Genomic DNA, 27,581 nt, shown 5'->3' with positions numbered 1-27,581 from the left:
CAGTGATAATGAACAATCCACTTTGCATGGAGGTCCACAAAGGTTTATCCGCTTAGCTGTCCCCTGACTAGTTGGCAACACTGCGCCGCAAGCCGATGATCAACGAGCGAGGACGATCATTTAGATTTTACGATTATTTTCCCCTCTGTGGCTCATGTGCTCGTAAACAAGTTTATTCTTTGCGTTTTGAAAAAGTAAGTAACGTTTAGGATAAAAGAAAAGAGTTGTTGTATTTTGCACATTTGTAGAATTTCAATCAACTAAATGTTTTCCTCAATCGGTGAAATCACATACACAGCTTACAGAAGCAGAATAGTAAAATCCCACCAAAAACATTAAATGTAAAAAAAAGCCAATCCTCTACGCAATTCTTCCACCGTAAAAAGTTTTGAGATCGCATAGAAGCCAAGTCCTGTTCTACTTTATTTGTAATAATAAATCAATATTTTGTGACTATATCAATAGTTTCGTTCACTTTACAATAATATTGACTTGGCCATGAGCACAATAAACTACAAATATAATACAGCATATCTTGGAGAGGTGAAAGTCAAACATGAAGTTTAATATCACAGAATTAAATACTTTTAGTTTATTCAATTGTTACTAAATTACCGACAGTCAGTATCATCCAACATCAATGAACTGCACATGTACTATGGCGCATGTTTAGTGCATGGTGATCTCAAATTCCAACAAGTCCATAATCAGTCCAATCGTAAAATCATGTCCATATAGAATTTATCAATTCAATGGTATTTACACATTCTTACAAGGAGCGACTTTTAACTTGTGCTCATGGCCAAGACAGTATTATTGTAATGTGAACAAAACTATTGATATAGTCACAAAATATTGATTTATTATTACAAATAAAGTAGAACAGGACTTGGCTTCTATGCGATCTCAAAACTTTTTACGGTGGAGGAATTGCGTAGAGGATTGGCTTTTTTTACATTTAATGTTTTTGGTGGGATCTAATTTATTTTTTGTAGGTCTCTTTCTTCTCTAAGTATAGGTATAACAAATTAAATTAACTGACATGCAACTAACTCAATATATAACAAACTAAATATGTACACCTAAAGTAGCACATAAACAATATTTTTTTTTACCTAAAGAAATTCGAAATTGTCGAATTTTTTAATCGAATATCTTTTAGAATAAAAGAGATTTATTTCAGAGGTAGATGACGCTATCACATGAAATTATTTGATTTTTTTAAGTACTACTTATACTAAGCTATGTAACGAAACCATAGCGCGATTTAGACCAGGACAACGCCATCTATCGAGCGAGCATGCAGTGTTTATCGCACTGCATTAATATGAAAGATTTTATCATTATTCATTTCATTTAAACCTAGCTTTTTTATTCATATGTTGTATATTTAATACATAATAACAATATACCACTACGTAACAATAAAACAAATAGTAACATTTTGTACATAAATAAATAACAAAGTTATCAATGCAGTCAAAATTCATACACAATGTTCTTGAAAAACCGCAAATATAAATTTGTTTCCTATTTTTTTATTAAGTTTTAAGGTTTTTATAATTTTCCCTTTATATGTAGCTAATAACCTATCTTGGTGCCAAATTTGAAGGTTCTAAGTTTGCTAGAAGTACCTTAGACTTTTGATGATCGGTCAGTGAGTCAGTGACAAAATGGTGTAACTTTGATCGCTCATAACTCGTAAACTATTTATTCAAATGTCTTGTAATCTTGAGACTGAGCTTGTTCTAATACTTACTCTTGGTCATCGAAAACCTAAACTCCTAGCTTTGTTCACATGGAAGATACAGGGGGCTGAAATAGCCGCGAAACGCTTCGAGAAAAGATGGTACGGCCGTGCCCGCTTTGCTCGAGTCTTGGCTGGGGCACTGCCGTGCCCTCAGATAGTCAGTAGAACGGAGTCTGGATTGATGTCCTGTCAATGTCATTATTCAGCCGAATTATATATGTTACCGTAAGATTACAAACATCGTTAGATTACAATCTATCTCGAGAGATTGTAAACTGTCGAATTATTGTGAACCGTAACATCTGATTGCAATTTAACGCATTATTTTTCGCTATATTATAATCTATCGATGAGAAATTGTCAAATTGTCAACTGTCCGAAAGCTCTCTCTGATTGGTCAGTCTTTTTGTAAGATCGACCAATCACGACCAGCCGTTCTGTTCCCATGGAGTTCCCGTAGAGTTAGGAATGAAATAGAGGTGTCAGTTAAATAAAATAAATGCTCTTCAAAAATTCTTCAAGTATTAAATTTATATAAAAATAACTCTTATAAAAATACAGTTAGGTATTTTGTCTTCAAATACAAACTAATATTTAAAAATAAAATAAAAGGGGTGCTAATTAAACAGGCTTCTTTTTAATATCATTATTCGCCCCCAAAAATGTATGTTGCCTTCTAAATTACTAAGTCAGCCACAATTAATAAAGCGTCGAGCATCTAAATAATACTATCTTAGCCACGAGTTATCTTCCACTCTAATTACAACTCAGCATGATGGTTATTTTTTTGCATCTAAATTTGTAGCATGCATTCTAACAGTAAACTTCTTAAATACTATTAAATGACATCATAAAAATATTTATTTACCTTCTAATTTTTTAACTCGTACCTACTGAGTTTTTTGTTTAAAATATAACACATCCCATATTAATTGACCCAGCATGGAAGTAAGCATGCAACATGCAGCAAGCATAACTTCTGTCACGGCTCCGGCGCTGCGGGGCTCCGGCGGTCCCATGCGAGCTTATCGTCGCAGATGGTTTTCACGCTCACCACCGCAGCTTCGGCTTGCTGGCCGGCGGAGCCGGCCAGCCTCAGCCACGGCGGCGAGCGCTGAAACTACCTGCGCCTCAGCTCGCAGGCCGCCTCGCCCCTCCGCGCCTACGCGGTTTTGAATTGCACTCTAGGGGTAGGGCAGACAAGACTACGTGGAGTCGGTTTTGCAGCGATTCGTTTTCGTCACTAACTTCAATTTTTAATACAATTTTTAATTGTGTGTAATTTGAGTCTTAAAAATTAAGTACAATTTTTGATTTTATAAAAAATTAAACCGTCACTTATTTTTGCACGTCAAAGAGCTGTGACACCGGGAGTTGCAAAGAACATTGTCTTTTTTGACGTTCTACCAATCAGCGCGCAAGATGCATTCCGTTCTACGCCAGTTGACAATTTGACCGCTCTACATCGCTCTCGATCTTACAAAAAGACTGACCAATCAGGGAGAGCTTTCGGACAGTTGACAATTTGACAATTTCTCATCGATAGATTATAATATAGCGAAAAATAATGCGTTAAATTGCAATCAGGTGTTACGGTTTACAATAATTCGACAGTTTACAATCTCTCGAGATAGATTGTAATCTAACGATGTTTGTAATCTTACGGTGACATATACAATATCTCACAAGGGACTTCATGAGCATCAGTTTGCGTTATTGTAATACATAATGTGGTACATCGTTCCGGGAAAACTTGTTTATGTCGAATCATCATTATTTGTATCAATCACGATTCACATAGAAACGACTAAAACAACACCTACCTACTTAATTAGCTTCACAGATTACAAAATAAGTAGGTAAACATACGTAACCAGCTCTTAAAAACAGTGTAAAAACTGAAATAATTTCAAAAAACTGTGGGATCACAAATCAAAATGTTGACTTGAAACAATTTGTCAGCATGTCTGCGAGGACGTGAGATTCTTCTCACGGATATTACGACATGTAACATAATGCAAATGACGTCCTAAGGTAGCCATTGTTCCGTATTTACGACGCGACGCCGACGAAGGCGGGAAGTAATTACAAGTCGTTGTAGTTTTTATTCAGGTGTATTTATTGCTGGTTTTATACGGATTAACATGTTTTTTGTGTGATAGGATGATTTATATGATTTTATAGACGGGTTTTGTGGAAGTCAATTAATATTTTTTTTGGACAATAACTTCCGAAAAGAACGCATTTTTCGTAGATTGTCTATGGTGTAAATGTAAATAAAAAAAAACACTAGTGTACCTAGTAAGTTAGGTTTTTCAAGATTTTGTTTAATGTTATGTCTAGAAACTATTTTATTCGTCATACTACGCTCACATAAATTGAAATATAATTAATTTAAATCAATCCAAACTCGGATACAACTTCGCCAGTTTTTTGAAGACAGAAAAAAGTTCTATCGAGATTCCAGAACGTTCTAATTTCAAGTTTTTATAAATTCATTTATAAACGCGTTCATGATTTATCATTTATTCTATTTGATTAAGCAATTTAAGAAATCAATTAGCAAATTATTTCTAGAACACATTGCTAAGAATTATGTTACTGTAGCCCGATTTGGTATCGGAAATGCCATCACGGGTGAGTCCATCAAAGGGTCGGTTGTTACAAGCCCAGCCCACTCGGCGGTCGTTTCACGACCTCTTTCCCTATTCAACACATTTGGGTCAATCGGAGCGGTGCAGCTAAAGTATTATGCGATATTTATAAGTGAGCTACGCTCGCGGCCTTTTGTGGCATATGAACGCGAAGAAAACTTGAATGAATGAATGAATGAACAAATTTGAAGGAGCTGCAGTGAGGTCTATTAATTTTAAATTAGGAATTATAGAACACGATGGCTTTACTTTGTGACGGATTTCTTTATTCCGTTTTCTGTGTGAAGAAAGCCTTGCTAGAGCTAAATAATACATAAAATAATTCATGTTTTCGGTAAGGTACGTTAGATCCTGAATCTTTTCAATATCCTGCATATTACCTATCTATCTAGCTGAATAAATAAGGTGTCATGAAATAGATAGGGGCCCACTCGCGTATTAACCAAAATAGTCGTGAACACAATAGGATAACGTTATTAATAATACATACAAAGGATGAAATTCAATGAATCGTAAAGCTGTATTAAATTAACTCGGATAAGAGGTAAAATTGGGTAATATCAGGGCTTAGGATAGGATTAACCTAAGCCCTTCTGGCAAGCGTTGATTTTTTCGCAAATATAATAGTGGTCTATCAAGTATGTATTTGAAACTCTGTGCTGTGAGGGGGCTTATTGTCAAAGGTAGTGTAATTAAATTAATCAAATTATGTCACTGTTTACTTTTGATGATAAACTTTTGAAATATAAACTCTTTTAATCCTATTAAACCTAGACCTGACCATGAAAGAACCTTCATTTACAACCTCTTCTTACCACCCATTAAAACAAATTTTTCTTTTCACAATGATTTTCAATAACATCTTAAGGGCAAAACAATATTCTAATAACACCTTCTGGAACCTAAACCAGTGAACGCGTCTATAATCAATTAGAATTCTGGGTCACTTCCTACTCGGAGGTAAGTGGCTATCATGGCCTGCAGAGGCACTCGTTCAAATATATCATCATCTTCAAGTCTTATACTTATATGATCGGATGTAAGCTTTGGAATGTGATCTCTGATTGCATTCATACTTGTAGGTGTAAATGAGCCGGTACTAGATTGTCATTGACGGAAAGCTAGCTGTTTTGAGCTCTGATCATCAGATGACATGAATCGCCGTGTACCTCGGGAAAATTAATTGTTGTGTGAACAGTGTGAGTATCAAAGAGTAATTTTAAATAAAGATGTCTTAAAATCGTCTTTCATGAGTTCATTAAAAGTTTAAAATATTCTAGTAGCTAAAGCTCGTGGTATCTCATCCCTTCCTCGATAAAAGAGGTATCTAATACTGGAACCAGTAGTTCCTGATATTGTAATTATAACGTGTTCAAGCAAATAAAACGAACAAATTCATCAGCTTCATAATATTACCAATTCCATATAAAAAAGAGCTTAAAAATGTACGCATTATCTCTCTTTCCTAAATATAATATAACAAGTCAAGACCACACTTCACGTAAAGCTAGCTCGTCCTCACTGAAGAATAGTGCAGTATAAGTTTACAGGCCAATAACAGTAAAGCTTCATAACGGAGACTCCGTAAAGTTATGGTATATACCATGATCCTTGCCATAAAAGATCTAGACTATGTTTGGAGAACGGGGTGTAAAAACTAACCCAGGATATTGTTATCTATGAAATAAAATATCACAAATCAAGCCTATGGTGGTGAAGATAACAAAAGTGTTAATTTAAGTCTTTCAGCTATCCCCAAATTATTGTCTTATCAAAAATATATCCGTAAACCATTCCTTCGTGAATGGTATTATTATGAGGTTTATCACTACACATTGTGAAATCCTCAGGTAATCTTAATACAACATTAAAATATTAAAATGGAATCTGAAATCCAAATGAGTTTTATGCAAAATGCTACATTATGCACCATTAATTACGGTGCAATCTTAATTATCACGCCAAACACTAATCAGAGTGTCATAATATGATTGGCGAAGTACCGCAGTGCGCTAACCGTGGTTTCCCTTACCCATGAACGCCTAGACGCGCCACGGACCATCTCTTACTACCGTTCCAATATTCAATCCATCTATAGTCTTGCATACCTACTGGAGATAGGAATTTTGACATTAGGCCCGTACAAGTAATGTCAAATAGGTCCCTATCTCTAGTAAAGAAAAGAATGGATAGACAGATTATTGGGTACGGCTGTTAATGGGAGCGCTTCAGGATCGCTCTAATTTAATACCAGCCAGTATCAAACGACGCTAAATAAATATAATAACTTAATCCGTGTTATTTAGCTTAGTGGATGGCCCGCGTTTTCGTGAAAATGAGCCCCGTATTTTAATAGGTTTGAGGGAGATGCGATTAATTTTTAACGTTTAGGATTTATTATAAGCTTTTAGCATTTTGTTGTTGTCCTTGTTGAAAATTGATTAATTGTTTTTAAATCTTCTGTTAATCTAAGCACAATAAAAAACTGAGGCAAAACGACAAGCAGCGAAGATACACAAGAGTAAACAAACACAGTTTTTTTTTTATACTAAATATAGATCTATCCAGTTTCCATTACATATGAGCTTAATCTTTCACGCCCATCATAAATTAATCAGCGCCTTCAGCAGTAATTACAAAAGTCATCATAACTTACTACTCTCAAACATACAAACACAATATATCGCTATGAACGACATCCATTGCTGGCTGCACACAGCTTTGACAACACAATAGCTCGTTTAAAAGCAGCAATCTATACAGTGCAGTCATGGAGATGGAAATGGTTGCGCTCCAGTGGAGCGAGGCGGTAACTAAATGCGGTTCTGTACACACTACATGTCAGATTGTACGATATATCAAGGAGTTTTTATGCCAGTTAATTGTCTTTATTCATGGTATCAATATCCAGTATCTAATTGCCTGTTGCTATTGAGAAATAGCTTGTCGTATGTTAAAGAACGTAAAGTATTTGTCTATCTTTGCTAGCTTTTTCATCATGTCGTCCCGATAATTAATTAGTGTCCTGTTTGCTTTAGTTAGAGTGTGTGTATGTGTGTAACAAACAAAACATTTGAAGTTCACACAAAGTAAACAGTAAACAAAAGAGCGGCACCTGGGGCACAGCTCATAAAGTGAAGTTTTAAATTACCAGGTAGCCCAGCCCTAATGGTACCTAATAATATACCTAAGTATCAGACTGACCCGTATTCCCTCGATTCCGTCAACTTTCACAAGAAAATCTCTCATAACCTTCGGCGATGCCTTCGACTAAGAACTGATTTGAATTCAAAAATATTCTAGAATCTAGACTATAAAACTGAATGAGTATTTTCCAGCCAGTGGTGTCCCAGTTTGGCCAAAACCTCTTTCCATTTCCTATTGCGATCATGTGCAATTTCATGCCAATTTTGTAGTAAGGCATACTTTCGATACGATATTCTCGATGAAAATATATTCTTACCGGGCATAAAGATTTCTGAAAGGCTATTTAAATAGGTATTATTTATTTGTGTAAAATTTAATCGTTTTGAAAATTTTTAAACATTATTCATTTTTATACAATTTATTATTCAGCTAGTAAATATTAAACTTTTCAGATGCTTCAATATTTATTTTAGTCTAATATTTAAATGAACATCTATTTATTTTATTTCAGACCGCTCTGTAGGTATCTTAACAGCCTTAAATAAAGGCATGCCAAAATGAGCATTAATAATCCTAAGCTATCATACTTACTTTTTATAACAGTACTATTTTATTATGATCTCCACAAATATGGTATATTACCATAGATTTACACGAACGAATATGTTTTTAACTGCATTGATGTTATAAATTCCATATGATTATCTCTGGTTAGGTAGGCCTTACCTTTTAAAATTTGATCGCTTTGGCTACATTTTAAATTAATACAATGTATTTATTATCTTACCTCCCCACTCAGAGACATTTAATGATTACTTAAGTTACTCCTTAGTGACGGAATGTCATACAAATCCTTCACTAAGGAATGGCTTAAGTAACCATTAAATGCCTCTGAGTGGGGAGGTTAGACACCAATGACTGTGTTTCGGATGGCACGTTAAACTGTAGGTCCCGGATGTCATTGAACATCCATGGCAGTCGTTACGGGTAGTCAGAAGCCAGTATGTCTGACACCAGTTTAACCAAGGGGTATCGGGTTGCCCGGGTAACTGGGTTGAGGAGGTCAGATAGGCAGTCGCTTTTTGTAAAGCACTGGTACTCAGCTGAATCCGGTTAGACTGGAAGCCGACCCCAACATAGTTTGGGTAAAGGCTCGGAGGATGATGACAATGTATTTATTATTTTTTCTCGAAATAAAGGTTACTACAGCTATTAATAACTTATTTACTTCCTGGACTCAAAACTCAAATTAATTGACTGTACTAAAAACGTCAACTTTATAGCGCTTCAAGTAGACAGTCATATCTACCGAATCTGTTTAATAATCATTAAAAAATTAACAGCTAAGAAATGATAATGTTAATTATAAAATTATTCCGATAATGTTATGAATATTAATGTCAATTCATATTCATAACTGTGAAGGTCCCCAGAGAATTGCGTATCGGTTTCATTCAGCTTATGCAGAGGCGACAATGACATACAGCCGTCCGTTCATGAACCAAATCCGCATTCTACACATACATTAATAACATTTCTTACAGCATTCGATATTTATGAAATCAAAAAACGCCGACGTCTTGAAAACATATACAAAACATTAGTCGTAACGTGTGAAGTAGGTATTGCAAAACATCTATAATTTCAATTCGTTTATGTTATGTATTCAACAGTAGAATACCATTTAGAAATTTATTTCATAAAGTAATTTACTATTTTTACTGATAATATCGCAAGAGAAAAGCTATCGCTGTTGCTAAATTCCGTGATAAAAATGATTTAATTTTTTCCGGCGAATTCATTGACCAGTTGACACAAAAGGTGTTGAGGGCATTAATAGGACGATATTCCTAATTCAAACGACAAGTGAGCTCGTCGCGGGGTCACCGACCGCCCGTAAGTAGGTCAAGCCGACTTGACGTGACTATTTATAGCCGATGGACGACTAGGTTTGACAACTCGGCTTGATGCCCCGCGGCCCGCGGCCTATGCGCCCTTCCTATGTGAATATAGAATGACAACTTGACTGAGAGACTACCTAGGTATATGCTTTGTGAGGTCGTGTTTGCTTTGGTCACCAACGCTAGATCAAAGCTGGGGTGGAAACCGTCCTCTTTTGATGTGATTTAGCTGGCCAAATTGCGTGAAAAAGATTTTTCTTTGAATTTTGAATACAAAATTCTTACGGTGAAATAAAATGTGGAAAATCTTGACCACATCTCCTAAATTGCGATAGTAAATTCTGATTATAAAGACCGCCAGGCGTCGGACTGTCTGGCCGCCCGAATGACCCTTTCGCTGGAAGAGCAACCACTTGGAGCAAACAACTCTCATGAGTTTTAACAAAAGTATTTGAAGATTTAATCAAATTAAATTATTTTTCTAGTATATAATCCTCGTATACTAGAAAAATACCTTTTAGTTCTTTTACGCTTTCTATAAAACCTAATTCCATGAAAGAGTATTGGAATCGAATAAGGTCAGATAGAAGCTGAATGCGATTTATATGCTAGTAGGTATATCTCATGTGAATGTATTCTTTATATGTATTCCTTCCGAGTATTGGAGCGATCCCTTCTCTCTTAATATACTGAATACTGGGAATAAATGTATATGGGGTGAAATACAGTCATTAACTGAAGTGCTAAGTATTCTGCGAATAGATTTCACATTCAACAAGCGCTAGGATTGAAATATTGCTTATTACTGATTCATAAATAATAGGAATAGAAGATGATTTCTGCCCATTTAAGTAAAAAAAAAATATTTCATTCATTTATCCCCATCGAGCTTAATCCCCAATTCAGAAAGACATTCAGTATCGCATTTATACTTCTTGTGAATCAAGAATAATTTTTTGCTCTTATAATTCAAGCAGGATCCAAAAAGCAAAAGGACGAGTTTAGTTTTTTTCGAGCATGTCATGCGTCAAAATATGAGAGCTATTTTCAGTCCACCTGTCACAACCATTGACATGGCTACGTGAGGAAGCGGAAATGTAAAGATAACCGCGTTCAGAACGTTTGGGAGACATAACTGTCGGAGTCCGCACGTTTTTGGACAACAATGGACCATTAGTAACACTTATTCCGTCTTTATTATGGTTGCTGACCATCATGGGTAGAAAACTGGATCATCTATTTGGATTTATGAAAATTAGGTTACCTGATTCGTTTTTTTAGGAATCTCTGTTTAACATTTATCGAAGTCAATTGGTGCTGTAACTGACTGTATCCAAATTATATTCCTAAGTAGGTTATAAATAAGAGTTATTGTATCCAGCAACAAATCTCTTTGTAGTCGTTCATTCTTTCTTCTGCAACAGATCAACCTAATCTTCATCCAGTGAGAACCGAACAAAGGCATATCATGTCCTTTTCCCCCAAAACGACACCTTCATTCACTGAAACTCCATAATAAAACCCACGTATCTTGTCCCCAGGTCCCCCGCGACAGTTTCAAGCACATAGTGAAAGCATGCGAGTGTCCCCTGTACTGGAAGATGCCGCTGTTCCTGGCCACGCAGCAGAACCTTCACGCGCCCGTCGACGGACACAAGTTCATCGACTTCTGGAGAGAGTAAGTTGTGCCAATAACTGTGTTTATGTGAGATAGTTTTCATGTGTTTTCGTAAAGAAGAGATAAAATAACATGGCTGTGTGGTTTATGAAGTTATGAAAAAGGCAAAGTAAAGCATCCAGTCTATCAATTAAAACTGGTTCTATAGATAAATTGTTTGTCTTTAATTTGCTGATGCTATAATTTTTATTTAAAGAGTAATTTCTAAATATTACTGGCCTTACTACAAAAACTTTAACAACTGTTTTACACTTGTCTAAAAAAATGTGGTTCCAAAATGAACCTTATGTCAACGTCATAATTTGACATTTTTTTAGACAAGTCTTAAACTGACGTTAAAAAGTTTTTGTGGTAAGACGGTACAAGTTTAAAACATTCTTTACAAGTTCAATAACATAAAACTAACCACGTCATTGAGCTGTAAAACAATTAAAATACCCGATTAACATCAAGGTTAAATATTTTGTAAAAGTTCAGTAATAAAATAAAGAAAATTTCGTAAATCTTTCAAATTCTTGGGCCTGAACTTCACGGCATCTAACGACCCCGCCAGGCATTGTTACTTTCACTAGTATTAATTACGCTTCCCTGGGTAAATTTTAAGAAAGAAAGCTATAAAAAATAATTTACGCTATAAAAAATAAGTTTTCCCCTGTTGTATATTATTCCTTCTCCATGTGAGAGGAGGCCTGTGCCCAGCAGTGGGACGATAAAAAGGCTGTAACAGTAACAGTATATTATGTAAACAGACAACAGGAGTATTTTCTTACAAACTTAAATTGAAGCGTATTTCTTCGTAATTATCCTGAAGGGCTTAGCCCTAGTGCTCCCAAACTGGTCATGTTTCATAGAAATGTATTGTATTTAATTGCCTGTCTTATAATAAATAAAACGTTTTGTACCAATTGTCTGTAAATATCTACAATTACGTTAAAAATTAATTGTAAGATTAGTAGGTAACAATTTCTTAAAAGAAAGGCAAAATTATCGTGTCTTTAATACCAACCATATTTTTTCTGCCAACTACATATATCCAAATTCTGTAATCCAATAATAGACAGTGCTCTATGCTCCACACTAGTTTCATAATATGTCTCGATCAGGAACTTGCTATGGTTTCTTGTTGGCCCAAATGCTCAGTGACATACAATGAGAAGCGCGCATTGTTAATCGAAGCACCCATCTGGAACAGACAAAACTTGTGCTGCGAGGAAGATGTCTTCTTAAGTAGGTGGCCGTGCTTAATTAAAATTAAGTACGATATTAATTTTACCGCTGTATGCGTAGGTATACGAAAAAAAATACGATTGTAAAAGTCCTAATAAATTGGCTTCTCTCATAGAACAATCTTTCTCAAAAGCATCTAATATAGCATTTTTCTACTATGGCGAAAGTATATGTCAGTGGCTGATCTACATAAATGTACAATTTAGATATGTACTACCCATATCATGTACTTGAAGTTCAAGAAGACAAAACTAACAAAATTCTAAACTTCAACCCACAAACTAAAAATAAAACTAAAAAGATACTTAAATCATGGCTTCAAACACTTGATTACGAACAGACGGAAAACCTAATGAAAGAACAGTACTCATGACGACAATAACACTCACACACACACATACACACAAATACACACAAAGAGCACAACCCATAAATATTTACATTCAGACTCTCATCACACCACTCAGCAAAAGAGCAAGCATATTAATATTTTTTTTCTTATGTATTTACTTTACTTATTTTGTCCATAGATTTTATTGCATATAAAATGTTGTTCTAAAAAACGGGTGAAGACACTGGCTCCTGTAACACAGGTCTCACCTAGCACAGGAGCCAGGGCTTCCTTTGTAATTGTATTTTATTTTTTATGCCAATAAAACATTGATTTATTATTATTTATTTATTATTAATTTTCAGCCATATATAGTGTTTTTGAGGGCTGGATTCGCCCCTGATACAATTTGTATGGATGTTTGTTCCTCTTCTTCTGGAAAAAATTTGTTCGAAATAAAAACGGATCAGATTTCTTCTAATTTTAACATACGTACAAACACAAATTAAAACAAAAGCCAATCTGACTAACAACCTATATTTCCAGCATGACGTCACAGTGCCACGACATGGCTTCCCGGTTCGTGCACATCCTGACGCGAGGGAAGAGCAACACATTAGCACCGGAGGACTTCGTGCCGCTGGTGCAGGATGTCGTCGACACGCACCCCGGCCTCTCCTTCCTCAAGGAGGCTACAGAGTTCCACTCCAGATATGTGCATACTGTGAGTACCTATATTCTCGTCATAAGGGATGAAAATGATGTTTTGGATACGAAAAAAGTGTAAATGGAACAGTTCCGGCAGTTGGAGCGTATTTACAGTGTGTACATAGCCAAAACGCATCCATAGGAAACTGCTCGCTGATACTTTGTAATGCTGTTTTTTAATTTGTGATTTCAAAGTATACACGAATTTTGCGTACTGCTCGCGTATAATTCGTAGCTTAGACGTGCACATGCATCTTTCCAATTTATACACGGTCAAAAACTATACAAAATTAATATTAGGTATAGCGTTAAATAAAAATGGCTTTTGAATCTGAGTTTGTTTATTAAAAATCAACTTGTTTAAAAAATATACAAAAAAAAATTGAATTAACGAGCATTATTAATATTTAAATTAATATTAAATGCTAGGTCGTGTTTTCTTTTTTCCCCTCTCGATGTACTTGAGGGGCGACCCGCTTGTAGTTTGTTTCTGGTTCCCGTTTTTTTTATGGTTCGTCTGGAATACTTGTCGGTTGTACATGTATTTTGCGGGTATGTTTTATTCAATAATTTCAAAAAAAGCATGACCCGCAAAATAGATACATAGATACGATTATCAGTATAATAGAAAGAGAGGTCAACAAATCAAAATGGCGAGCATGCAACTGCTCGCGAATAGATTGGAATCGTAAAGTTTTTCGCGCCTATTCCAATGTATACACGATTGGTTTGCATGCGGACTAGCACTGTATATTATGGAATAAAGCAAGTTACTTTGGCCACTACAAAATATATGCGAGTATTTGCGTACTGCTGCTGTATACATCGGAAGACTTTGTATAAAAAGTGAATTCCAATCTATTCGCGACTAGTTTCACACGCTTGCGTACTAGCCATGTACATACTGTAAATACGCGCAGTTGGAAGACCTGAACGAGCTAAAGACTATCATGAGAAATGTTGAGCCGGCTATAAAACAAGGGTAGGTCCTAAGGGTATGTGTGGATTCTATAACGGACGCGGGACATCTCGCCCTCGCCCCGCGACCCGCTTACAAATTCTAATATTAGAATAACCCTAAGAAAATGATCAAGGGTTCAAGATTACTTTGTAGCTCTCCTAAATTAAATTCTTGTAGACTATACATATGTCAATGTACATTTTTGACTAATTTTGTGAATTGTGTTAGCGAGTCGTGAATACCAGGAATCGACCTAACATATTGGAGTGTTGTTCAGTCCTTTGGGAAATTTCCCATTGCATACTAAAAGACACACACATTACGGGAAGTGGACCGCAATATATTGTATTTGTTTTTCCCAGTTTTCCGTCATTCTCTTGAGGTAGATTGAGCAGTTGGCCCAATCGATCACTTTCGCTTGTTCCTGTTTGTTTGCTACCTGTGATTACAGATACGAAGACGGAATATTGACATGAGGTCACTCATCAATAAGGTTGCTTTTCAATTATTAATTCGAAGAAAGGAGCATTTTTGTACCTGGACTTCTGTCTTCTGGCCTTTGACTAGACCCAAAAAAGTGTATTTTTTTTATGAGTCCTAATTTATGTGACGTTTTGAATTCCAGGTGATCGCTAGGATATTTTACTGCGTGAACCGAACTTGGTCGGGCAGAATATCGATCCCCGAACTGAGAAGATCGAACCTGCTGCAAGTTATTCAGTTGTTAGAAGACGAAGAAGACATTAATCAAGTTACACAGTATTTTAGGTAAATAAAAAAATCTGTAAACTTCCGAGACTGTTAAATATTATCATTTTATTGAACGAGGGTATAGAAATGTACGAGAAGAATTAAGAAGACTAGGTCTCTAGTGAATGTATCGTAAAGAGCAACCGTAATCGAGGTCTTCCGTTAATGTTCTTAGCTCTTTTAAAGTTTACTTACTTTTGCAGAAACTTGTTTCTCACACATTTTTATTTACATTACAGTTATGAGCATTTCTACGTAATCTACTGCAAATTCTGGGAGCTGGACAGAGACCACGACCTCTTCATAGACAAGCATGACCTAGCGAGGCACAATGACCATGGTGAGTACTTTATTCCAAATTCAAAATACATAAAAGAAAAAAAAATCCAAGATGGCGGTTTAAGCAGCAAAAAATTACTTCATCTCTTGTTTTTGATGGAGATTTTCTTTTCAGAAAACTAACTTATTTAGTGCTTAGCCAACTGTAAAGCACCTCGAAACATCGTTCACATAATCCCTATCAAGTTTTGTATCGAGATATAACAAAAACTTCTTGTCATGTGTTACATTAAAACTTTTTTACTTCGGGACAACTTTGGACAGAATAGGGTAGGTAAACACAATATGAATTTGAGCTATCTATCGTAAATTGTAACCGTTTATTTTTATTAAAAAAATCCTCACGAAACCGATCATCACCTATGAACTTTGTATATTGGAGGATTACCTTTGGAATTAAAGGAGTTACTACAATTTTGTCATAAAGTTATACAGTCTTCAGAAAAATAAGAGAAATTACCTGCCAAAGTCGTCTGAAATTATCCATCTGGCAGATTTTTTTAAACGAACTTATTGGGATTCCCCATGTAGTAGATGTCCATTGAATTAGATTTGTTATTTCATTATTTTGACTGCTACTTTTGCTGTAACCTTGCAGTTCCCTAGTAGTCTCTCCTTTTAGTAGACAGTTTCCTAATAACATGATGTGTATGAATTCCTTTTTCAACCATTCCATACTTTTCCTCCACAGCCCTCTCAAGCCGTATGATCGAGCGAGTGCTATCGGGCTGCGTGACGCGCGGCAATCAGAACCGCCTCACGCCGGACGGCGAGCCACGCATGTCATACACCGAGTTCGTCTGGTTCCTACTAGCTGAGGAGGATAAGACGCATCCGACTGCCATTGAGTATTGGTTCAGGTATGTACGGTATACGTATAAGCTATAGTTATGTTTAATTATTTAGCTTCAGCTAGCGGCTTTACCCGCGTCCTGTGGGAAGCACTCGGCGGTACTTTTAGCCTTCCTCGATGATAGGGCTGTCTAACACGGAAAGATTTTTTAACTAAGGCCAGTAGTTCCCTAGATATGCGCATAGGTACTTTTCAGCTGTATAAGTTTAGGTTAGGTTAGGTAGGTGGAATGAAAGGTGTATAAATTATCTGAGACTGTAAGCTTCTCTACGTCTCTACAGCAATTTAAGCTAGGAGTTGATGACAGTCATTCAGAACAAGGCCATCTTTCATTCGGGGACATATCACAATGTTAAGAATACCTGAAAACACCTAAAAATCGCTGTGTTCAATTTCTTCAGATGTATGGACGTGGACGGCGACGGCTACATCTCTATGTACGAGCTGGAGTACTTCTACGAGGAACAGATGCAGAGGATGGAGGCCATCGGCATCGAGACTCTGCCCTTTAACGACTGCTTGTGCCAGGTACATTTGCTGAGCTAATGTTATTAGACAGCTGGTATGCCTTCGTAGTTCTCGTCAAACTTTTTGGCGTCTCGGAACATTGCCCGAGTATATTTTTGGACAACTGCGGGTCGTGCGGAATACTACGTCCGCATATGTAAAGTTTCGCGAGAACTATAAGTTTCAATCAGATACTAAAATATGCAGTGCACTGGCCATGTTTTATAGAATGAAACCGGCACTGAATGCCATAGAATGCAATCCGGTCTTCAGAATGGACTTCCAAGTGATTGAATTCCTCATAACGCTATTAACTGTACGTAAACAAGGTTCATACGAAACGATGTTTTTGGTGAAATTGCTGACAATGTTGAGTATCTATCGTTATTATTAGTTGTTCATTAAATAATTTAGTAGTACACCTCCTTACCAGATTAAAATTATATTTCACAGACCTTTAATACACAAAAAATACTGAATAAAATTCTATAAAAAATAAAGCAATATCACAATACAACACGTCTCAAGAACCACATTATTACGAAAAATATTTTATATGTGTTTTAAATATTTTGTCATGGATATCTCAAAGTAGACTAGTTTTAAAATAAAACCTCATTTTCCAGATGCTGGACATGGTGCACCCTGCCGAGGAAGGCAAGGTGACGCTGTCCGACCTGAAGCGCTGCAAGCTCACGCCGATATTCTTCGACACGTTCTTCAACCTGGAGAAGTACCTCGACCATGAGCAGCGCGATCCTTTCGCCACGCAGAGGGATTCTGATTGTGAGGTGAGTTGGAACTGATGAAAAGGGTTTTTGAGGGTCTAGGAAACGGTGTCGTTAATCGAATCTCTGATGAAAGAGTAATGAATGAGACCTTGACCTGTGAATTTGGATTATAGGAGTTCCACCTATGTAGTTTTTGAAATTATTGACAGTTTTTTGAGATAGGTTGTCGAAGTAATGACGGTCTCTATAATGTCTTGTCTCATAATATTGCCCTTCTTTTTACTTTAAAGTCTCCATAAAATAGGGGAGTACCTAATATACAATTTTTTTGTAACGTTGGTACTAACATATTCATTGTAATATTTTTCAGATGTCTGAATGGGACAGATTCGCAGCAGAAGAGTATGAACTACTGGTCGCCGAGGAAGGAGGCAGCGACGCACAGGACCAAATGTAAGCCTTTCACCTCGCCACCATCATCGTATATTATATACAATATATTACTATATACCACATGCAATAATAATCTTTGTTTTACCACGAACAGGGAGTTATATAGGATAATGAAAGAATCAGAGAAAAAGAAGTGTATGAATCGATTCTTAGAGTTATGCAGAGCTAACGGACTGAACGGATTCCGATTATACAAATAAATAATTTGTCGGTCGGTGGTAAAGTAACTATAGATATGCCATGACTTAAGCCCATTTTATGCACTAGATGATATTAGAAACATCAAGCATTTTGGAGCATTGTGGGCTGGAAGCACTTGATCACAGACTGTTTAGGACCCGCACATACCCTCGTTACTTAACTGGAACCCTTCTTAACAATAATATAGCAATACTTAGATACTTCTGCGATATAATTATGTTCTGAATGCAAACGATAATATCACCTAGTCAGTTATTAATTCCAGGGATCATTTCATACCTGTTACATCATCTTAACACACGAAACATTAGTCTCACGTTTATTCTGTATCTATATCTATATGTGTATTTTATATATGTATGTTATATGTACCTGTATGTATCCCACTGTATATTACGAGTATGATAGTATTATTGTATTCGTTCATTATATATTGTAATTTCTTTCATCAGGGAGGAAGACAGATCTGGCTATGCTAGGGTAAGACAGTGTTGGTGGTTGCAGTGTATGTATTGTGTCGGCGCACACTACTGCTTGACGTCACAATGTGCCCTACAGTTTTGCATTTTGCTCATCTACGATTTGTCGCTTACAAGAATGGACATTTGCACTGAAATGTATTCATATTAAACTACCAAATATATGGAAAAGAACTTCTAAAACTCCTTTCCCAGAATTCACTGCTGTTGATTTTGCTTGAAAGTCTTTGTCTGCCTTACTGATGAAATACATATTATAATTCCTGTAAATATGTAAACCTTCCCCGTCCCACACACGACTGAACAGTTTAAGCTTTTGTTTGTCAATAATAATACCGAGACTCTGCAGCGCATGGAGCGAAACTAACCGAGATGAACTTGTTCACTTGCATTCAGTACATAAGATTTCGAATGGTGGCCGCCAAATGGTGGTATCACACGACTAACGTGTGTCTTCACGTTTCAGCTCGTACGATGAGACGGACGAAGACTGTCTGTCGCCGAACATGGATGACGTCACCAACACTGACGTCATCGAGGACTCCAGCGTAGAGGAGTCCACGCTCAGCGAGTGCGGCGCGCGGGCCCGCGACCCCCCGCGCCCCGCGCAAGCGTCCGCCCCCGCCGCCGCCGGGTACGTCAACCTCAGCTCCATCTACTCCATCGGCGGCGACCGCTGGGCCAACACCGCCAACCCGCCCGCCAAGAATGGTCTCCCCGACAAAAAGCTGCCAGAAAAACCTGTACCTCCCGAAAAGCCCGTCAGCCTCATGATGGTCAACGGCAAAATGGACAACAGATACGCCGGCTTCGGCAACAACAGCTTCCTGTACTCGCAGCTGCTGGGCGCCAGCGGTGCACGCGCCAAGGACCCTCCCTCGTACTCCGCCGCCACCGCAGGAGCACTCTTCGACAAAAACGCTGAACAGAAAAAGACTGTCACTTCGCCCACTAAACCAAAGTCGCCTGTCACGAGCCCCGTCAACGGAGTCAACAAAATCTCAGACAACTACGAGCGAGCGGTGGCGGAACGTCTCAGCCCACAGAGGGAGATCTCCCGACTTAACCGCAGCAGCCTGTTCAGCAAAGTGAATACGGGCGTGGTTTCCAGCAAGGTGAAGAAGAAATCCGCTCGCCAGGACGAAGAGGACGAGGACTACGCGCGCGACAGCGACGAATGTTCCATTTAGGAAACGCGAGTGATGTTGTCAGCAACAAAAAAACGGTTTTATTTCAGTGAACACCAAAGATCACGCGATGAACGTGCAAGTCGTGTTACTTAGATTACCTACCTTACCTGATATCAAATTAGAATAGTTGTGTAATAAAGTCAGCCGTTAATCGAATCAGAGAAATATTTTTTCAGCGTATCCTAGTGGTCGATACGTGCCTTGTGTCGGTGTGGCGAGTTAGACGATCCCGCGTTCAAACGTTAGTCGAGTAGAGTGGATCTAGAACAAAAGTGCATTACCCTGAACAAAACTAAACTGTTCTTTGAACGAACCTTGTGTTAGTATTGCATAGACTAGTTTCAGCATTTTGGTAGCGTAGTATTTATGTACGTATTATTTTAATCTATGTCTCAAATTTACCATATCAAACGATGGTATTTTACTTTGCGCAGTTAATGTTTTGACTTTGAATTTATATTATTGTAACTATGTATGTTTAACTTAATTCTTTTCGTGTTACTTTAAATGTATTTCTCACCTAAAATTAATTACAAAATCATATCATTCCTCCATCCAGGTAGTAACAATTTGTAATAATACTAATAAATTCATAGAAATCAAATTGATAACAAAATCACTGTCATTAGAAATCGGGTCGTCCATATAGCTTTATTTATTTATTTATTGATCATTGACAAAAAGTCAGTATAATAAACACGCACAGGTTAATTTAGAATAGAAGATAGAAATATTTTTGATAAGGGGTTGGCTCCTGTCCTGCATCTACCATGTTTTGTCGAAGTATGTCACGTGACGTCATGTGTGTCTGTATGTGTGTGTGTCGTGTGCAACAAGAAATGTATTGGTAGCTCCACGGGAGAGTGTTGACGCTAGTAATAATGAACTGTTAGTGACAGTGTTGCCACGCGTCGCTTTTCTCCATGTTGGAGTCGCGTGTGGACTAAAGGAATTGTTTTTATTCGATCAAATTCGAAACTAAAATTAAATTTATCTTTTATTAAATGTATATTAATTAATTTGAGTATAACAAAATTTACAATGCCAGTTGGAGAGAGTTAATGGATGTTCGTGAAAGGAGTTTGTATCGTCATAATAAAGAATGTAGTGAAATAGTGAAGGCAGCTGTATAAATAGTGAGCTTCTAGGTAATGCTAGGTAGATTATGTTATGCTCTAGTCTACAGGTGCTGTACAAGCCAACTGACGGTCTACCACTTCGATGTAGTTCGTTTACAAATCTTCAACATGTTTGTCACAGCCAAAGAATCGGTTGTTAGTTTTAAAAATCGCCTAAAGTACTGAGTTTTATTATTCATGAATTTTATATTTCAGTTATTATTTTAATGAATTCTCTATAGTATAAATTACTAAGTTAATATGAAATTTTCATAATATTATAACGTTAGTTACGATTATAAATCCATTTGTTTTGAAGTATGTAGTTTCAAAAACTCAATGTGCGTCTTGTGTCGTACATTTAAAAATTGTGCCTCTTTTATTACATTTTATCACTATTAATATCACGACATGATATCACCGAATTCACCCGTACCTACCTACTTACCTTTCCTATAGCTTCATTTAACGTTAAGACTAGTCATTTCCATGAAAATGTAAATCATTTCTATTTACAATCCTCAATTGAACTAATTTTACCAAGTATTAACCAAAACGATTGTTCACATTTTTAACAAATTTTATTAATATGTTGTGTACTGTTAGAATAATTTTATTGAGGTATGTTTTAAATACCTACCACTTTTGAGCTTAGCTGTTTTAAAGTTGGAATAATTTAGTTAATTAATTTAGATTAGGTCTGTACCTACACTTAAGTTACAGGTTTTTTAAGGTAATTTGTTTCAGTAAGCGGTTGACTGTCTAGTGTTCTTTTGTAGTTGTTAAACGAGTTCAGTAGTCTTGTTAGAAATGTTTTAATCTTTAATCAAGAGAACGTTTCCGCTAAAGCTGTTTGAACACTTACTGAGCCATGTTTCGTTACCTATATAGTGCCATTTTATTTCCCCAGTGTTACAGTTACAAACAAAATAATGTCATCAAAATATTGCTGTTAACAATAACACACACTAATATAATTGCCGCATGGAATCAGTTTTGAGGAAATATATTATTGTCTACTTTTATTTTCATGTTTGTATAAAATAATAATTTGCATTTGAAATGTATCTTTGAACCTTTGAGTATGTACGCATTTTATACGCGTTTTATGAATTAGACACGTTCTAAGGAGCCTAACTTTTAAAAATAGGTTCGTTAAGTAATGAACTAAGTAGCTACAAAATTGTAACCCTATAAATAAGTTAAGACTTCCTTAATTTTATAATAGGTAGGTACGATATTTCGTTATATATTTTATCGGTACTGGTCTAAAATATTTTAGTATGCATATTACATTTTTTAGACGAAATTATTATTAATCGTATTTCACTATTGTCAATATATAAAATGCACAGTTGTAGACTGTCATTAACAAATTAGTTGAATAACTTAGTGCTGCGAGATTACTCACAATGAATCATTGTTTAAGTATAAGATTTTTTACAGACATTAGTGGTGATAAAGAAAATGGTGTGTTAACATTAAATAAACGATGACAGACCTATTGTTAAGTCTCCTAATAAAGTACATTACTGTATTTAATATTGACTTTCATTTAATTCTACCCTTGGAGAATCATAATCCTGATAATAAAATCGTACCCTAAAGATTAAAAAAAATATTAAAATACCATCATAAAAAGTTTCATGATAGCTATCCTGTAACATCCATGCCTCTTACTTCATACTTTTTGTGCAAACAATATTGATAGCAGTTATAATGAATCCTAGAGAACCGGATGTACGCATCTAATCATGTTCAGATAAAAGCCTGAGGATAGAGCGTGATGTTCCACAATGCGGTCAATACCTATCAATAGAAAATACAACAACAACCACTATGGTAGGTATGGTACTTTATTACTACGTGATTTAATACGTAACAAGTAGTAACAAGATACAGGGAATATTTTTAAGAATACATAAATGAGAATAACGAGAATATAAAATGGCAACTTTGCCACTTTGGTGTCACTGTCAACTGTCATTGTCAAAACTGTAAACATTATGTTCTTATGATGTTCATTACAAATGTCACTAGCGAAGGTAGTTTTACTGAACATTTCTTTTAAAATTAAGTTACTATTGAATAGCAGTGCGCCGTTAGTGTTTGTTTCTAAGATGCCGTTTTACGCCGTTGCAAAAGGTCGGACGCCAGGCATATTTATGTCGTGGCCTGATTGCGAAGCCCAAGTAAAAGGTTTCCCTGGTGCGAGATACAAGAAATTTGATACAATTAATGGTGCTCAAGATTTTATTACTACACAAGGCGGACAAAGCAGCAGTGCACAGCCAAAAAAATATAATAGCCAAGTCAAAAATACTTCAGTTAATAACCTTAAAAGGACTATTTCTACTAGTAGTATAAATCAAAGTAAAGTCAAAGACAAACCTAAAAGGAAATCTAAAGCTAGTTTGGGCTATGTAGAGGAGAATGATGACTCCGACACTGATGATTCCGATGACTTGAACACAATCGTATGTAAACAATTGGATGACATAGAAAAAAGATTGAAATCATTCGAGAAAGGCGTGGATAACATAATTAAAAAGGGTACTAAGAAAACTATTTTAATAGAACCTCCACAGAGCAAAAAACGTAAGACAAGTGGTGGAGAGGAATTTGAAATGGATAATGATGGGTTTGTACAGGTATACACTGATGGAGCATGTTCTGCCAATGGTAAGAGTGGAGCCCGAGCTGGTCTCGGAGTGTTCTGGGGCAATGGCCATCCTCTGAATGTCAGTGAGCCTGTGTCTGGGCGGGCCACTAACAATTGTGGAGAGATCCAGGCTGCCACACGGGCTATCAAGATTGCACTTCAGAATGGAGTTAAAAAACTATCAATTAACACAGACTCAAAGTTTGTCATTAATTCAGTCACAAAATGGATGCCAGGTAATTAATTATAGACTATACATAATAGGTATCTTATGAAACACTTTTAAATAGGGAAACAATATAACGAGGAAACTGAAATGTTAAATATAATATTGCAATATTGCATCACATTTAGCCACAGTAAAGTATGTAATATAGTAATTTTCCATATAAAATTACCCATATAATTTTAATGAATTCCAGGTTGGAAACGGAAAGGCTGGAAGCTAGCATCGGGTGAGCCTGTAAAGAATGAAACAGACTTCAAAGACTTGGACAGTGTACAGCACAAGTTACAGATCAAATGGAACTATGTGGAGGCCCACAGAGGAGTGCATGGCAATGAAATGGCCGACCAGCTTGCTAAGGCTGGAGCTGCCATGTACAGTAAATAGATGATAATCTTATTGTCCATTATGTGATTTATTGCTAAAAGCAAGTTCTATATAAAACATGTATGTATATAATGGCTGTGCAAGACATGAGAGCTTTGTGACTTGGTCTATTTAATTACTCACTGACATTTCAAATTGTGTTTTTTTTTTAATTTTATGAGATCTGTATCACTTGTAACACTTGTAAAATATTTTAATTAAGTTTCTTATCTTGCATTCTTGTTGAGTAAACATTCAGTATTATGGATGAATTTGCTAAGTGAAAAATGTCTGAAAAGAACAGCTGTGATTAATAAAAACAAGTAATTATTGAGGTTTTTTTTTTAATAAATTCTATAAATATAATCTAGCTAGCACACAGCTTAGGAGCTGTGTGCTGTGTGCTGTGTGTGTAGTTCTGATAGTAACCAATTTAACCATATGTTAGGACATATGGTTAAATTGGTAACTATCAGAACACGTTATAACACTAGCAAAAATGTATGTACTACCCTTGGTAATACCTACAGTCAATGTTTTATTAACTTGAGCCAAGACAAAGCTTATATTGGAATAATTGAAGATGAATTGTCCAAAATTGGGAACAAACAATACATCTTACAATATATAATTAGCAATTCACTCACTAGTATTATATGACTAAAGAGGAAAGATTGGACTGGCTGATAGCTCCAGAACTACGGAACTGATTTGAATATTTTTTCACTGCAAGAACTTTATAGGCTATGTATTTTGTTGTAGAACTTCGGGTAAGTAGGGAAAATATATTCTTGATAGGAAATAAAGCGATTGAAACAGTGTGGAACAGCTTATACAGGTACAAAAGTAAAATATACTTCATTTTTCTTTTTTCATAAATACATTTTTAATAAGTATACTACTGCTGAAAATAATGATTAAATTGATTAAGTGATAGGTAGTTATTTTTTATTGTATTTGCATTGATTTTTAGCGGCATTAAATTTTAAAAAAAAAACAAAGATGGTTAAGACAACTTTTAAGATAAACTTGAACAATCAGAAAAAATACTGGTTTTTACACACCATCAAAATATATTATTTTTACGTAGCAAAGAGATATTTTTGTTTTAATATTTTAGAGCAAGCTTATTTTAAAAGGTAATTTTTACTCACTTTGACCACGGACAGGATACCCGCCAAAATTAAACTCATCAAAAGTAAGCTCGCCATTGGCTAATGAGTAGCAAATCATCGACTTACTTTCTTTTGATTAGCTCTTAAGTTTCAAGGACAGACAACCACAACCAACCACGGCGACGGTCTATCCAACAACGCTGCATTGTCTGCGCGGCCGTATAGTACCGGCCGCCATCAATCATTCGTATTTTGATTTTGTCCTCCGGCATCTGCGTGCGCGTCTCGACTCAATATTTCATTTATTTTTAATTTCAAAGTTTCGGATACTACTAAAGTAGCGTAATCAAGATGAGCAACAACCAGTTTACTAAAGTTTACACTGATGGAGCCTGTTCATCAAATGGCAGGAGTGGAGCACGTGCTGGTTACGGCGTTTACTGGGGACCTGATCATCCACTCAACGTGAGTTCCCCGGTATCGGGAGGCCGGGCCACGAACAACACTGGCGAGATCCAGGCTGCTACTCGAGCCATGCAACAAGCATACGAGAATGGCATTTCCAAGGTGGAGATCAACACAGACTCGAAGTTCCTCATTGATTCCGCTACAAAATGGATGCCAGGTAAATGATCTGCAGCAAATCTTTTTATTCTTTCTCTATTTTCATCCATCTTTTTCACGGTTTCCTAGAGGCTTCACATTCGTCGTACGTAGGTAGACACCTACCCACAGTAAATAAATAAAAGAAACCGTGTACCCAATAGACTTATTGCAGTTATAAAATTATTTCTATTTTCTTTCCAGGTTGGAAACAAAACGGCTGGAAGCTGGCATCAGGAGAACCGGTGAAGAACGAAAGAGACTTCAGAGAGCTTGATCGCGCCGCACGCAACGTTGAGGTCAAATGGAGACATGTTCCATCTCATCAGGGAGTACATGGAAACGAAATGGCAGACAAACTTGCCAAGGCTGGGGCCTCCAAGTATTATTAAACTACCTACTTAACAAAATGTTCCATTCTATTGCTCCCCTGTCACGATTTATAATGCAAAATGGGATGGGGATATGTTGAATGAGACTCGTTTTTCTTTTATTTTATTTTGAGTTTTTTTCTTCACTATCGTTATTTACTGAGTTTTTGTTATTACATTATTAGTTGTGTTTATTAACTTTCCAATTGATTGATCAATGGAGAGTAGGTATTGATTTAAGAAGGATTAGTACCTAACAGTTGTAAGGAAAGTATTTTGAAACCGATTGTTTAGGTTTGTTGATTTGTTTTTGTTCATGATTACTAGGTATATAGGCGTGCAAATGATTACTCATTAAGATGGGAAAGTTTGTGTAGAATAGTTTTTTATTTTTAATAAAAGTATATTACTTATGAAATATTGGTTTTTATTTTTACCAAACTAATATGCTAATCAGCAAAGCAGGTAGATAAGTAACTACAACTAGGAAATAACATACAAGTAGGTACCTAGAGGAATTTGAGAGACACCCTCTACACTTACCAATATTTTTAAAGAGAAATGGTTTTTTGTTTGTGAACTAAGGGCTTCAAAACTACTTAACCTTATTTTTATCAGAGTACCTAGCTAAGTAATTTGTATAGGTAGTAGGTACGCGAACGATCGCAGGAGAAGCTGCTGGTTATACTATTGGGTAACAAGGAAAAGGAATCCTACCTACCTAAAAATATAACGATGCATATATCGTATTTCTGCTGATGTAGGTCTCAGGACAATATTTGTAACATAATATCCTTGAGTCGATTGTTTATGTTAACATTCTTGAGTGTCGAGTCGAGAGTAGGTAACCCGCCGCCGTGAGTGACCCTTTCAAGTTCACAAGCTTACATCGATCAAATTCGAGCTTTTTCGCTATGGATATAAAGACATATTTTCGTTGCCCACCGGCACCAATGTGCTCACTTGTCCGGATAAACAATTCCAAGGCTAGATGCAGGTATGTAAGGGATTCGTGCATATTGTGCATTTTTACACGGAAAAAATGCGTTTAGCCGTCGAATCTAGAGTAATAGTTGCACAGCCTACATAATATAAATAGTCTTCGATACCATTTTACTCATGGATGTAGCATACCACTACCATTCTATATCCAATTTTGCTATCTATAGTTTCATCATCGCATCATCTTCCGAACCTTCTACCAACTTTGTTGGGGTCGGCTTCCAGTCTAACCAGTGTATTTATAGTTTCATCAGTTTA

General features: G+C 36.3%; 3 protein-coding genes across 3 annotated transcripts in view; all 3 read left to right on the top strand.

Moving 5' to 3' along the window:
* The window catches only part of LOC124643486, a 151,290-nt gene extending 128,770 nt beyond the window's left edge, over positions 1–22,520 (top strand). The window contains exons 3-11 of the mRNA XM_047182484.1: positions 10,994–11,130; positions 13,235–13,412; positions 14,983–15,125; positions 15,347–15,447; positions 16,138–16,306; positions 16,701–16,827; positions 17,433–17,597; positions 17,908–17,990; positions 19,137–22,520. Coding sequence (XP_047038440.1) covers positions 10,994–11,130; positions 13,235–13,412; positions 14,983–15,125; positions 15,347–15,447; positions 16,138–16,306; positions 16,701–16,827; positions 17,433–17,597; positions 17,908–17,990; positions 19,137–19,860 — 1,827 coding nt within the window. The 3' untranslated portion in view covers positions 19,861–22,520. The remainder of the gene's footprint in view (positions 1–10,993; positions 11,131–13,234; positions 13,413–14,982; positions 15,126–15,346; positions 15,448–16,137; positions 16,307–16,700; positions 16,828–17,432; positions 17,598–17,907; positions 17,991–19,136) is intronic.
* A 478-nt stretch (positions 22,521–22,998) lies between these two features.
* LOC124643346 (ribonuclease H1-like) lies at positions 22,999–24,563 on the top strand. Its single transcript, XM_047182299.1, has 2 exons — positions 22,999–23,876; positions 24,063–24,563. Exons 1-2 carry the CDS (start codon positions 23,009–23,011, stop codon positions 24,251–24,253), a joined length of 1,059 nt encoding a protein of 352 aa, XP_047038255.1. The 5' UTR covers positions 22,999–23,008; the 3' UTR covers positions 24,254–24,563.
* A 1,016-nt stretch (positions 24,564–25,579) lies between these two features.
* On the top strand, positions 25,580–26,739 carry LOC124644332 (ribonuclease H1-like). Its single transcript, XM_047183637.1, has 2 exons — positions 25,580–25,972; positions 26,155–26,739. Exons 1-2 carry the CDS (start codon positions 25,699–25,701, stop codon positions 26,340–26,342), a joined length of 462 nt encoding a protein of 153 aa, XP_047039593.1. The 5' UTR covers positions 25,580–25,698; the 3' UTR covers positions 26,343–26,739.
* Positions 26,740–27,581: the final 842 nt, after the last annotated feature.

The sequence above is a fragment of the Helicoverpa zea genome, chromosome 2, assembly GCF_022581195.2.
Source record: "Helicoverpa zea isolate HzStark_Cry1AcR chromosome 2, ilHelZeax1.1, whole genome shotgun sequence".
Classification (NCBI taxonomy): Eukaryota; Metazoa; Arthropoda; class Insecta; order Lepidoptera; family Noctuidae; genus Helicoverpa; species Helicoverpa zea.
The sequence above is the reverse complement of the archived record's forward strand: the minus strand, read 5'-3'. Positions and strand labels throughout refer to the sequence as shown.